Source organism: Hibiscus syriacus, unplaced genomic scaffold (assembly GCF_006381635.1).
Source record: "Hibiscus syriacus cultivar Baekdansim isolate YM2019G1 unplaced genomic scaffold, ASM638163v2 tig00110987_pilon, whole genome shotgun sequence".
NCBI classification, from domain to species: Eukaryota; Viridiplantae; Streptophyta; class Magnoliopsida; order Malvales; family Malvaceae; genus Hibiscus; species Hibiscus syriacus.
The window spans coordinates 1,589,671-1,603,536 of record NW_024062941.1 but is presented as its reverse complement, the minus strand read 5'-3'; the positions used below and the strand labels follow the sequence as shown (position 1 = coordinate 1,603,536).

At 34.8% G+C, this 13,866-nt stretch overlaps 1 protein-coding gene across 4 annotated transcripts; it reads left to right on the top strand.

Moving 5' to 3' along the window:
* The first annotated feature begins 1,486 nt into the window (after nt 1-1,486).
* LOC120148810 (TNF receptor-associated factor homolog 1a-like) lies at nt 1,487-12,277 on the top strand. Of its 4 annotated transcripts, none has more exons than XM_039161817.1 (13): nt 1,487-1,626; nt 2,277-2,501; nt 4,885-4,996; nt 5,575-5,663; nt 5,764-5,832; nt 5,905-6,034; nt 7,368-7,526; nt 7,881-8,229; nt 8,572-8,684; nt 9,413-9,560; nt 9,873-10,345; nt 10,428-10,629; nt 10,732-12,277. In XM_039161817.1, the coding sequence occupies exons 2-13, from the start codon at nt 2,321-2,323 to the stop codon at nt 12,088-12,090; spliced, it is 3,384 nt and encodes a 1,127-aa protein (XP_039017748.1). In that variant the 5' UTR covers nt 1,487-1,626; nt 2,277-2,320; the 3' UTR covers nt 12,091-12,277. The 4 variants fall into 4 exon arrangements, with proteins under 4 accessions (XP_039017748.1, XP_039017746.1, XP_039017749.1 ...); XM_039161815.1 differs by having other exon boundaries at nt 10,428-10,632; XM_039161816.1 differs by having other exon boundaries at nt 1,495-1,624; nt 2,263-2,501; nt 10,428-10,632.
* Nucleotides 12,278-13,866: the final 1,589 nt, after the last annotated feature.

Sequence of the window (13,866 nt, the reverse complement as noted above, 5' to 3'; positions counted from 1 at the left end):
AAAATCAATAGGATAACAATTAGCGTCATCATGATCAGTCGATAAGATGTCAAATCTAATTATGAAAAAATTAAACGAAAAATAACCAATTTTAATTCTGAAAAAATTAAACGAAAAACAACCAATTAACCTATAAAAAAAGACCGAAGAGAAAATGTGTTGTAAAAGAATATATTTAAAACGTGTGTTAACGAAGATGAGAAAGGGGAGCAAGCGAGCTGGGCTAAAAAATTGAGATAGAATTTGACCAAGAAAAGGGAAAAAATAATTTTAAAATATAATATTCACTTTATTACAAAATACCTTTTTATTACAAAATACATTTTTATGATTTTAAATATATAATCTTCACTTTATTCTGAATTCATAGAAATATAAAAAAGTTATTATTTTATTTTTAAATATCTTTATTACAAGAATATATGTCATCATTATTAAAAGTAAATATTTATTTCTAATTATGAAAGATACATTTTTTTAAATAAAAATAAAAAATTGTTAAAAATCAAGCGAACCTACCTTTTTTCTTATTACTTTCGTTTCTTTTTAACTATCTTGAAATTATATTAATTAATTCTAGCGAGAAAAAATAAAGACAAGTGAATAAATATATGATAAAATATTAAAGTTTATATAAAAAAAATAGATATATTAAACTTATATAAAAATATTTAGGATAAATTACAAATTTGATAACTGAACTTTACTCTCTCTTATTTCACGAACTATATTTTAAATATTTTTAATTTTCTCACTAAACTAAATGTATTGGAGTTTTTTAGTCACTAAATCGTTTTTTCATTAACGACGTTATAAATGGATTATTATGTAAATGCAAAACAAAGTTCTTTTTGGTGAAAATTTTTTTTCTTTTCAAAATGATGTTTTAACGTCGACTATTTTGGATGCTACTTGAAATCTAGTTGTTGTTGTGGCAGTACCCAATTAAATCCTATTATCCATATTGACATAAGAGAGCGTGAGTGGCCTTTGGGTATATTATTGTTCCCATCTAGTTTGTATTATCATGAATACGAAGGATAGTTTGAGTTTTCTTTGCAATGACAATCATGATGCACTATTTTTCCTTTGTTTAGGATTGAAGAAATTTTTTAACCAGATCCATGTTTTACGCTTGATTTTGTATGATGCCATTTCAATAAAATCATACAAAAATATCTGTTTCAAAAAAAAAAATTATTTAATAACAAAGTGACAAAAAAAATTTAATGTATTAAATTCAGTAAAAAAATTAAAAAAATTTAAAATGCAATGAGTAAAAGAGAAGAAAAAGTAAAATTATGATAAAATTTATAATTTACCCTAATATTTAAATTTTAACTACAATTTATATATATATATATATATATCCTCTATCTGAGTTTAGAAAAAAAGAAAAAGAATTAGTAAATTATAAAAGAAAAATTAAAAAAATAAATTAAAGAATTTACAATAATAAATATAAACAAAAACATTTCTTCTGGGATCTCTTCTCTTTCTTTGCTCTTTCTCTTGCTGCTACCCCCTTTGTTTTCACTTTTGTCTCTGTTATCCTCTCTAGAATCTCAAGGGAGCTTCCATAGCCCCTATTTGAATTAGCAAAAAGATAAGCTTTATTGGCTCCGGGTTCGTTTTCACTATTCAATCTATAGGATGTTTGTACGAATCTTTTTTATTTCCCTTTTTTCTATTGGGTCTTTGTTTTTTAAGGCTTGGTTCTGATTGGGGTTTTGGGGAAGCAGGGTTTGAGTCCGGCGATCTTCATTTTGTTCGGAGGGTTTAATTGAGGTTGAGGCCATGTAATTTGGGTCCTAACTTGATTCTTGTTTAATTTGGGTTTAATGGATTCATTTATGGGATTATGTTTGGTTCAATTTCGAGCTTGATTATTGATTTTATTAAGATTTTTTTTGAATAAGGGTTTTGTTGTTTTTTTATTTTAATTTGGCTGATTGTAGTATTTAAGTCTATCTAATTAAAATTATGATACATTCTCTGAATTAATATGTATGTGTATATATATGAATATGAAAAACTTTGGTATCAATAGCATTTGAACCTAATAGATTGTGTTTGTGTCAGTTGGTTTTGCGGAAATTTTAATGGTAAACGACAGTAGAAATTTGATGTAATTTTAGTTTTAGTTTCGGGTTTTGGGATGCTTTGATTAAATAAATTGGGGATATATGCCTATATGGATAATGATGTTTCTAATTATTTAGATTTCAAAGTGAGGTTTAAGAGTTAATAATTTTGATTAGTTTTCAATTGTGTAGCAAGTGGAACTCAAGGAGTGTAGGAAGGAGCTTTCTAGGGGGGAATGGCTGCGGTTGAAAGTGAGGAGTCTGGAGTGGGAAGGTCTGTGGAGGGGATTTCAAGTGGGCAGCGTTGTCAAGCAGGGGAAGCGTTGGCAGAGTGGCGGTCTTCTGAGCAGCTAGAAAATGGAACACCTTCAACTTCACCCCCTTACTGGGACTCTGATGATGATGATGGCGGTGGTGGTAATCTTAATGATCCCTTTCATTTTCAGTTGAATCCACTTTATTCTTTTCAACATGTATTTGTACGCTGTTTGTTTATTCTCGATCATCATGATGTCTATTGAAGTGTTAGGCTGAATCCTTTATAAATTAAAAATCCAGCGGATGAAAACACGTTCTTTTTTGATAGAAAATATAAGGAGGCCTCATTAAAAAAACCCCCTCATAACCTTCATGTTACAGCAGTAACCTGAAGGACATTGGAAGAAGGAAAAGAGTGCCTCTGAAATTTATTAACAGAACAATATTACAAAGCCTGATCCAAACATCCTCCACTCACAACAAACAACTGAAAACAAAAACACCCTGAACTGAAACATACAACTCACATCAACACAAACCACCCAGACACACAACACTGGAATCAACCTATTCCATCTTTTGCCAACTTATCCGCCTCCCAATTGGCAGCTCTCAAAATATGCCTAACTATAATATCCTGAGGTACCACTAGAGAAGCAATGTCTTTCACCAAAGACTCAAACATCGGGGTACATCAACTCGGATCCACTCCAAAGCAGTAAGAGAATCCGATTCAAGAATAAGCCTTCGATTTGAAACATTTCCTATTTCCTCAATAAGAAGCAATCCTCTTTTAATTGCCAATAACTCAGCAAGGATAGGAGGACCAAAACCAACCCTCAAAAAACAAACCAAGCAGCAAACCATCACTGTCCCTGATCAAACCACCTATTCCTCCTTTAGCCCAGCCCTTTACCATCGCACCATCTGCATGTAGTTTTATGAAGCCCGAAGGAGGAGGAACCCACCAGGACGTATAAGAACAACCCTTCTTCGGTCTTCCCACTAAATCTGCTAATTTTGGGTCACCCACGAGGGAATCAAAAGGAATTTTCACATCTTTAAATCTAGCAACAAACCAAGATGCGATTCTATAGCGAACAAGGAAGAACAACAACATACCATCCAACTTCCCATCCTAAAAAATTATCTCATTTCTACACTTCCAAACCGACTACAAAACAGCCTCTGGAATGAATGTCCAAATAGTGGAGCTCGGAACAAGATCAGCCCAGACAGAGATCAAAGCAATCAATTTCTCCGGAACAACAAATGAAACATTCCAAGAATTCAAGAATCTAGACCAAAGACCCCAGACCACCTCACACCGCAAAAAAAGATGAGAGACCGACTCCAAAAACTTACCACACAGCGGACAAAGGGAATCATCAATCCCAGCCATGCCTCGCTTCAACAATTCCTCTTTAACTGCCATTCTCTATGGGCAACCTACCAAACAAAAGTTTCCACACGGGGCGGGGCTACCGCTAACTAAACATGTCTTTCCCAAGAACCATCAGTTACATCAGTGCCAACCCGATCGAAAAATTTCTTAATGCATGATTTAGCTGAAAAACAGCTCTCCCCATTTCCTGTCCACGTCCAGCAGTCTTCCACCGAAGTCATCAAAGAAGTACTATTCAACAAAGACTTAAGCAATAGCCATTGTTCAACCTCCCAATCAACCAAATTCCTTCTCATTTGAATATCCCACAACCAACCTGAAGAAGTATTAACCCTAAACTCCACAACTTCGCCCCCTTTATTGACCGAGAGAGCAAATAGCCTCGGGAACCATGAAAACACGTTATTACATGATTAAAAATTGGCTTGAATTAAGTTTCAGGTAGTCCATTGCAAATTTTCTGTGTAAATTTTGGAATTCATCTGAGCTTTTCTCTAATGTTCATAAATTCCTTATAAGCATAATGTGAATTTTCTCCTTTCAAGCTCTAATTCATTTATCAATGGTTCATCATAGAAGGCTAACTACATAACCGTGGTTCTCATGACACATTCGCCTCCTGAAATGTAGATTGATAAGATTTTTCTCGAACCTTACTGTTTTTATCTCAAGAATCCTTGTCAAGGAATTTGTTTTTTGGACACAGGATTTTTTTAATTTGGATATCTAGTAGATGATGCGTTTTCTGAACTATTTTGCTAAAAGTACGAATGATTCTCAGCTGAGGAATAGTTATAGACGTTTTCTCAACCAGAATTTTATATATATTCCAATTTAAGTATGAACTGTTTGGCATGTAGTTTTGTTATTTTTCCTTTCTTTCAATTATTCAACTGAGTTTATTTATTTTTAAAAATAGGTTAATAGGTTTGCTTGCTATTAGATTATGCTTGCTCTGAACTATTTCTGTGCGACGAATTACAAATCAAGTTGGATTAGGGAACACTTATCAAAAAACCTCACTTTGTACCTTCCATATATTTTCATTTTATGCATGGAACTTTTGGTCTATGTTATTGTTATTCTTCCCATATTTTATGAGTTAAACTTCTTAAACTGAGTTCACTTACTTTATAGGATCAAAACCTTCTGAACTATATGGAAAGTATACGTGGAAGATAGAGAAATTTTCACAGATTAACAAAAGAGAACTTCGTAGTAATGCGTTTGAAGTTGGTGGCTACAAGTGGTATGGGGCTAAAATATTACTGGCTGTTGTTAAGGTTGGAAGGTTGATTGTGGAAAGTGACTGTAAGTCGGCTGTGGAATGGGTCCATACACCAGCTATGGCCCCAGTTTTTATCCTCCCATTAGTTAAAGAGATTTCATCTTTTATCACGGACAGGGTGCACTCTATTAGACTGATTCCAAGGGTGTGTAATGGGGAGGCTGATAGTTTAGCAAAGATGGGAATTGGTTGATGTTTAGTCGTTTCCAGTGCGTTTTATCGTTTGAGTTTAGGTTTTCGGTTATGTTGAGTAGCTTAGTCTGTTGTGTTTTTTCAGTATGGTGTCTACGTTAAATCTTATGTAATTTCGGAGGAGTAATAAAGTTTCTAAGGCACTCTTTTCCTCCTTCTTTGATCAAGAAGGAGGTTTTTAAGGAGGCCTGTCATTCTTATCAAAAAAAAATTCTGTGGTGCATATGTTCTTGTGTACACACAGATTAATCTTTTAAACTTTCTAATCTTGGCCTTGAAGTAACATATGCTTCTTCAGCTGGGAAAATTCACTAGTTTCGATTTTAGCATTTTTCCATGGTTGACAGGTACATCTTAATTTATCCACAAGGTTGTGATGTTTGCAACCATCTCTCATTGTTTCTCTGTGTTGCTAATCATGACAAACTTCTTCCAGGTTAGATATTATCGGTAAATTAACTACACATTCGATTTATTTTCATTAATCTTTTCTTATGCTATTAAATTTATATTATTCTTCGCTCTGTTTGAGACAGGTTGGAGTCATTTTGCACAGTTTACAATTGCTGTCGTGAATAAAGATCCTAAGAAATCAAAATATTCAGGTTGGCTGGCTCAAATTTAGTTTAGTTGTGGCAAGTGATCATGAATTATCAGTGACATTCTGTGGATTGCAGATACTTTACATCGATTCTGGAAGAAAGAGCATGACTGGGGGTGGAAAAAGTTTATGGAGCTTTCAAAAGTTTATGATGGATTTATAGAATCCGACACCCTAATCATAAAAGCTCAAGTTCAAGTCATCAGGTAATTTATTGATAAATACATCTTTCTTTGGTGCTTCATTCAATATAAGTCTATGTTGCCGGACTTCGGTGAGTGTTGGACATGGTATGTCTGGCTTGTCAATTTTTTCAATCCGTTTCTACTTGTATTTAGAGGTTCATATCTCTATACCCATCTTCACATATATGTCAAATGTGGGTACTTAAAGAAAAATAAAGAGTTGGAGCAACATAGTAGCAGCATATATAAATTTCGATTGTTGTACTTGTTCGTCATGCTTTTTTTTTATAGGAATTGAAGGCCTCGTTAAAAACCCCCTTCTTGATTAAAGGAGCTTGTAGAGAAGCTCCTTAATCAGCGGAAGGAGGAAAAGAGTGCCTAAAGATTTCATTAACCAAAAGAAATTACATAAGATACAACCAGATAAACACCCCCAACATAACCAAAAAACCAAAAAAGAACCGAAGACAACCCTATACAATAGAACTAGCTCAGCCTAAACCAACTAAGCTACTAACACAGCATAAATTTTGGCTGAGCTGTTAACCAATTTAGCAACAACAATGAAGACTTAACGGCTAAACATTTCCTGGAATACAACAGAAAACAGTACAACCAAATGCCTGAAACAATCAACCAATCCCCTCCTTAACTAACTTGTCTGCCTCCATATTACAAGACCTAGGAAAAAGCTCCAGCAAAGCTGGAGGGCCTGGATCTGTAGATACTATGAAAGAATCCATCATCTTGCCAGCCTCAATATCAACTGACTCATTCCAAAAAAGCCAAATTCTAACAAAAAAGTCATGAGCTTCCACAGTATAAGAGTAAAAAAATCTAGCTTCGAAATCACTCTATCCGCCTTTCTATCACTAATTGCTTGTCTTGTCATCGGAGACCATCCGAACCTCCAACTTCATTCAATAATCAAATGCGAATCACCTGAAACTTCCAATTCTTCCACTGCTATAGTTTTCCGAAATCAAAAATACTTGTGAGCCTTCAAGTTCAGTCCATTCTTCCTCGCGATGCACCTTCTTCTGATTAATCTTGTTCGTCATGCTTATCAACACAACTTTTGCGGTCCTAGTTTTCAGTAAATATAAAATTCAGGCTAAAACTCTTGATCAGTAAATGTTTCATTCTGCCTTTGTATTATATCTTTGATGATAAAGATGGCTTATTAATGAGGTCATTATACTGTAAGAAGGCTCCTTGCATTTAGTGGTTACCATGCTTTGAAATTATGGCTTTTGTATACTAAAATCAAGTTGCTTTGCCGTAGTAATTTGTGGACACCTGATTTAGTTTTTTCCATGTTGAGCAAATTTAATATTTTGTTTTGGATTTGTAGGGAGAAAGCAGACCGGCCTTTTCGTTGCCTTGATTGTCAGTATAAGAGAGAACTTGTTAGAGTATATTTGACAAATGTAGAGCAAATTTGTGGCCGTTTTTTGGATGAGAGACAACAAAAGCTAGTAAAGTTGATAGAGGACAAAGCTAGCTGGTCAAGGTAAATGATTTTTTGCACCGTCTTTTATTGACTTGTTACTCATCTAGAACACTAAATATGTTATGTTTTTATCTTTCCTTGTAGAGGATTTCTTATCTATTGGTTTCTCTTGTTCATATTACCATTGCCTGATGTTCTGCTTAAGCTTCGATCATTTTTCTTACTGCATCAAATTCCTTATTGCCTTGACATCATGTATCAAAATTAGCCTCATTTTTTGCAACTTAATAGTTTTTCTTTTGTGTTTTTCTTCATGTTTTAAATTACCTATATTTGGTTATTTTATTTCTCATTAGGTCATCACTCTTTATCCTCTTGCCTTTCTTCTCAACTATTTATTTGCAATTGTTGCAGCTTCTGTGCTTTCTGGTTGGGGATTGACCAAAATGCCAGGCGCCGGATGTCCAGGGAGAAAACAGATGTGATTTTGAAAGTAGTTGTGAAGCACTTTTTTATAGAGAAGGAAGTGACTTCTACTTTGGTGATGGATTCACTTTATAGTGGGTTGAAGGCACTAGAAGGTCAGAGTAAGGGCAAGAAAGCAAAGTCAAAATTATTGGATGCTGAAGAAATGCCAGCACCAATTGTTCATGTGGAAAAAGATATGTTTTTGTTAGTGGATGATGTGCTACTACTTCTAGAGAGGGCAGCTTTGGAACCACTGCCTCCGAAAGATGATAAAGGTCCTCAAAACCGAACAAAGGTATGTTTCTTAATATTGATTATAGGTCTTAGTAAGTAAGAACGCCACATGCGTTTCAGGAAGCATAGAGTAATTTGTTAAGTTCTGTTTTAAAACTTTCGTCCATTGTTGAAAACATATGTAGCAGACTTATTTTTACTTCTTGTCCAAATAGATGAATTCTTTCAACTCTCTAGTGCCTGAAAAGATGCTTAAGCTTCCTTAGAAGCTAATGCTATTCATGTATACCTCTCTGTGAAAGATAATTCTAGCCCTTCACGGAACATGTTTATTCTGGTATTTTTGCAGCAACCAAAAGCAAAGGTTTTTCCTGTCTTAACAAGTCTTTTCATTTTTATGTAGGATGGAAATTCTGGGGAGGATTTCAACAAGGATTCAATTGAGCGTGATGAGAGGCATCTTATGGAGTTGGGCCGCAGGACAGTGGAAATATTTGTTCTCTCTCATATTTTCAGGTACCATGTTTTTTAATTATGCATTAAACTAATAATAGTTTTTTTATTTTTTTATTCTCATTACATGTGGAAATACTGGTTTGTACCCTTGAAACTAGTATCAGCCACTGAATGAATATGCATGTATAAATATGACTCATTTGTATGCATCCAACATTTTCCTGTTTCTCCTATCATCTAATGGACCTAAGGGAGTAATAAGTATAACATATATTTGTGGGATGACTGGAAAATATATTTTAAGAAACAAATGGAGGGTAAATATCTTATGAGAGACACTATATAATTTAATGGATCTCTCTATTTTTCCTAGATATTTCTTTGAAAATTGCAAATTTTATAATTTAGCATACAGTTTTCGTACTAAATGAATACTGAATTTTGTTCACTGGGATGTGGGATTTGCATTCTGTTACATATGCATATGTATATCTGCACGATGTGTCCGGTCACCACGAAAACAATATCCAGGATGGTATAGAACAAAAGTGTATTCCTACCACAGCTAAAATAATTCTTCTAGAAATAGGGCATCGTCTTATTTTCTGATGGATGTTTATGCTCACAAATTTTGGTGGTAATTGATTGGTGCTCCTTTATATGATTTTTTCTGTCAGCTTAATTTTCAGTGTTTCAAACTTCTTTTCAGCAATCACTGTAGGATAGTAATGGATGATAGTGATACTTATTTTGTACCCATAGACACCCTAATTTTTGCTTACATTCAGCAGCAAGATTGAAGTTGCCTATCAGGAAGCTGTTGCTTTGAAAAGGCAAGAAGAACTCATTCGTGAAGAAGCTGCTTGGCTGGCTGAAAGCGAGCAGAAGGCTAAACGAGCACAATCTGAAAAGGAGAAAAAATCAAAGAAAAAACAGGTATAATCCTTGTTGTTTATGGCATAGTAGAATCTAAGCAGATATCCTGAATATACTCTCCTTGAACCACCTGAGCAAATCTTAATCAAATAAAGTATTGTTTTGCATATTCAAAATTTATTTTATCTGGTGATTCTGTGAAGCATTCCCTAGTTCACTTTGGAAGCAATTTGAAGTTTCTGTGAATGTGTTGTGTCCATAAATGTGTATGTATAGACTTCCATTTTGAAAAAAAGTTGAAGTGGGTGGAGACTAAATTTGTAAAGTTCTTTTTCTAAATGCGATGCATTTCCAATTGCTTACATACTGTAGGCTAAGCAAAAACGGAATAATCGGAAAAGCAAAGATAAGGGGAGGGAGGAGAAGGCTATTGTGGCAGCACAGGAGAAGCACCAAGAGGACCACCCCAATGATGAAAAAGAAGCCTCCGTGATGGGGGAGCAGCAGCCAGTGCCTGAAAAGGTTGATGTTCTGGGTGATGTTTCTGATGTTTCTGATTCAGTTGATGCTGCCACAGAAGTTCTTCCGCCTGACTCAGAAGACAGAGATGCCAGTCCTGTTAATTGGGATACAGATACATCAGAAATTCATCCTCCCACAGAAGCCTGTACCCGTAGAATAAGTGGACTGTCGTGTGTACAAAATGAAGTGACTGATAGGAGGAGCCCATCTTTAATGGATGATAGTTCATCAACGTGTTCAGCAGACTCTGTACCATCGGTGGTCATGAATGGTCCCTATAAAGGGAACTCATTTTCAAACCACAATAAAAAATCACTGAGCAGGTAAAGCATTGCTTAGGTTTCTTTCTGTTCCTCTGGATGATAAGATTCGGTATTTATCTCATCTGGCTCTTCAAATTTGTAGAGGAAGGAACCAGCGAAGTAAAACAGTAAGCGATGGCAGTAGTTGGACTACAGCTTCTGATAATCGGCCTTCTTGTACTGCATTAGATGCAGGGCATCAACATGATGTTTCTGGAAGTAGTAAGGCCGGTGAATCTGAGTCTGAGCCTGCTGTTTCCTCGTCAGATCTGACAAAGTGGTCCGAGCAGGATACTGCTAGGAAGGTGGTGCATATTTATGTTCCATCTCATTAAGTTCTTAACTCTTTCTGCCAGTTACAAATTTGTATTTTTATGATTGACATTTATCTTCTCAACGTACTATAGGAAGTTTTGCCGCAAAAGAAGCCCAGCACCCAAGGTTCAGTTGATTTAGAAAGACCTGAAGAGAACACGGCTGCTGTGCCATCCTCTCCAAGAAGCCCTTCCAGAAATTTGCCATCCTCCGTGCAGTTTAGGTCAGAGTACAGGAGTGCTGGTAGTGTAAATTCTATGCCGGTTAGGAAGACTTCATCAAAGTGCCTGCAACAGAGTGATAAATCTACATCTTCAACTATATCAATCCAAATAACTGATGTATTGAAATCAGAGACTCAGAAGGCTGCAGCTCCAAAACCAATTGAAAAACATACGACCCCACAAGTACCTGTGATGTCTAGGCCCTCCAGTTCTCCTCTAATTCCTGGTTCTAGGCCAATTGCTCCTGTTGTTTCTATGGTTCAAACAACTCCTTTACTTGCTCGAACAGTTAGTGCCGTTGGCCGTTTAGGTCCTGACCCATCTCCAGCTGCTAGTTATGTTCCTCAATCTTACAGAAATGCCATAATGGGTAACCATAATGTTACTTCTAGTTCAGCTGGTTTTAAGCATTCCAACTCCCCTAGCTCAGCAGTCAACCCATTGCCAGTATACTCGCAACCGCCTACCTTTGTTTCTACACCAATGTATATGCCCCAGAGTTCTGAGAGGATGGAGGCAAATTCTATCCAATCAGGCATTCCATTTGGCATGGTAACTAGGGAAACCTTTCGGAATGCTCCCCACTGGATGGAGAGTTTTCATGGGGGTAGCAATAGAAGCATGCACTCTGATCCTTCTTTGCTTGGTGAGATTGAAAATCTTGACTTGTACAAGTCTGTGCATAAAGGATCCAGGGATCACTTTGCAATGGAGTTTCCAGCCTGTGCATCTGGGCGTCAGACCCAAGGTGTGTTGGCAGATGAGTTTCCACATCTTGACATCATCAATGAGTTGCTTGATGAGGAGCACAATGTTAGTAGGGCAGGAGCAGGCTTCCCTGCTCTATGCAATGGCTCATATTTATTAAATCAGCATTCTTCTTTTACATCCGATTTGGCCATGTCAGATGAGATGCGATCCTCAAGTGGCTCGTGCAGATTTGACCATGATGACAGGTTCCAACCAGGTTACTGTAGTTCCTCAGGCAACCATTTTGACACACCAAGGGAATGTATTCCTCAAGCTAGCCCCCCACCTTATGCCGCCAGTGGACAACAAATTGATGGATTGGTCCCAACCGGGTGGCAAATGGCATCTACCGATCAGTCGTTACTTGGCATGAGGAATGGAAATGGTGAAAGTTACCCATACTACAGCCCGGAGTATTCAAGTATTGCTCGTGGCATTAATGGTTATACTGTATTCCGACCTTCGAATGGGCTCTGAAAAGAGGTAAAACAATGGAGTTTTTCCACATTTTAATGTTGCTTGTCTGATACAATAATTGATCTGAGGAAAATTTGACGGGGTCTTAGATTTGGAGTGAGTTTATAATTTAATCTATAAGGAAAACATTTTGTAAAGAGTGTTCTTACTGCTGCTTTCATTACATCAAGCATCTGCAGTTTTATTAGAATTGATGCTTTGTTTTACTTTTCATTTTTATTTTTCCTGCTTAAGATTTTCATTTCCTTATTTTTTTTTTTTAAAAAAAAATAGTGATTTTATCTAGCTATAATATCGTATTTTGTATTTGCACCTCAACAAAACCTTAAACCTTCATAGTTTGTGAAAATGTCTAATAGTTGTACTTTAATAAAATGTTCTATATGGTACTTATCTTTCTAAAATGTTCAATATGGTCCTTGGTGGATCTAAAAATATTTTCTAGGGTGGGTATACATATGTTAACAATACAATTTTTTGAATGGGATGGAAGCAAATAAAATTCTATGACAGGCGATCCGTTAATAAATAATTAACTAATAAAAGAAAATTCGGATTTCAATGTCCACCTTCATCAACATTGAACACGGGTATCTAAATGCTGGTAAAATGTTTAATGAATTACTTAAACTGTTATTTAGTGTATTAATATGATATTTGTATTATAGTATTGTTACCAAATGTTTAATTGATCAATAAAAAATTACATACAATATAATATACAAAACAGTAGTTTAAATGTTACATTAGATATTTTGTATATATATATATATATTAGATAAATTAAATGTATATACCATACTAGATATTTTAAAAAATATATACATAAATATCATTAAAAATATAAATATTACTGTTACATCAAACTGTTATGTTCAGAGGAAACAACTAAGCTGTTACATAAACTGTTTTAATTAAATTTATCAATTCGGGTAAAAACTCTAAAAACATTGGACAAATTTGAATAAATTAGAACATTTTTGGTCTAGATTGGATTTAGGCAACTATCTATAACAGAAAAATTCTATAACGCTCGTCGAATGTGAATGAACACCATTAACAAATAGCACCATTAAATTAATTTATAAAAATTAAATTATAAAATACTAAACGAATAATTATAAATTAGTTAAAATTATAAGTAATTTAATTAAAATAAAATATTTATAAAACATTAGTTTTTAGGATAAACTACCATTGACCACCTAACTATTTATCTCTTTTACTTTAAACACATTTTTTAATTTTGTCAATCGGGTCACCTAACTATTTAAATCCTGCCAATCAAGCCACTTGTCGTTAAACATTAACAGAGAAGATGGCGTGACAGTTAATAAAATTTGTATAATTACACATTTAGTCTTCATTACTTACACATTCTATTAATTTGGTCCTAACTTTTAATTAATTCAATAAATTGAATCAATAACTATTGGTAGTGGGGTTGAAACCCAAGATGTGAGGAGATGAAGCAAACAACCTAACCATTGGGTTGCACCATTCAAATGACAAACTTATCATGACATAATATATATAGTTAATGGTAATAAAAAAGGGGAAAATGACCTAATAAGAACTCCAATATGAAATAATTGAATAATATGATATATATATAGAAATATTATAATTGAGTAATGTGTGAATGTATTTTATTTATATTTTAAATCATTTTGTAATCACTATTTTTCATCAGACCCAAAACCCAACCTAAGACCAATACCCAAACCCATTTTACAACCAAGACCCGAAACCCTTTACAAAACCCGAATCGGCCCC

Coding starts and splice junctions, on each gene's coding strand:
- LOC120148810 (XM_039161815.1), top strand. CDS start 2,321: ATGGCTGCGGTTGAAAGTGAGGAGTCTGGAGTGGGAAGGTCTGTGGAG. Junction 8,230..8,571: donor GTCCTCAAAACCGAACAAAG/GTATGTTTCTTA, acceptor ATTTTTATGTAG/GATGGAAATTCTGGGGAGGA. Junction 8,685..9,412: donor GTTCTCTCTCATATTTTCAG/GTACCATGTTTT, acceptor GCTTACATTCAG/CAGCAAGATTGAAGTTGCCT.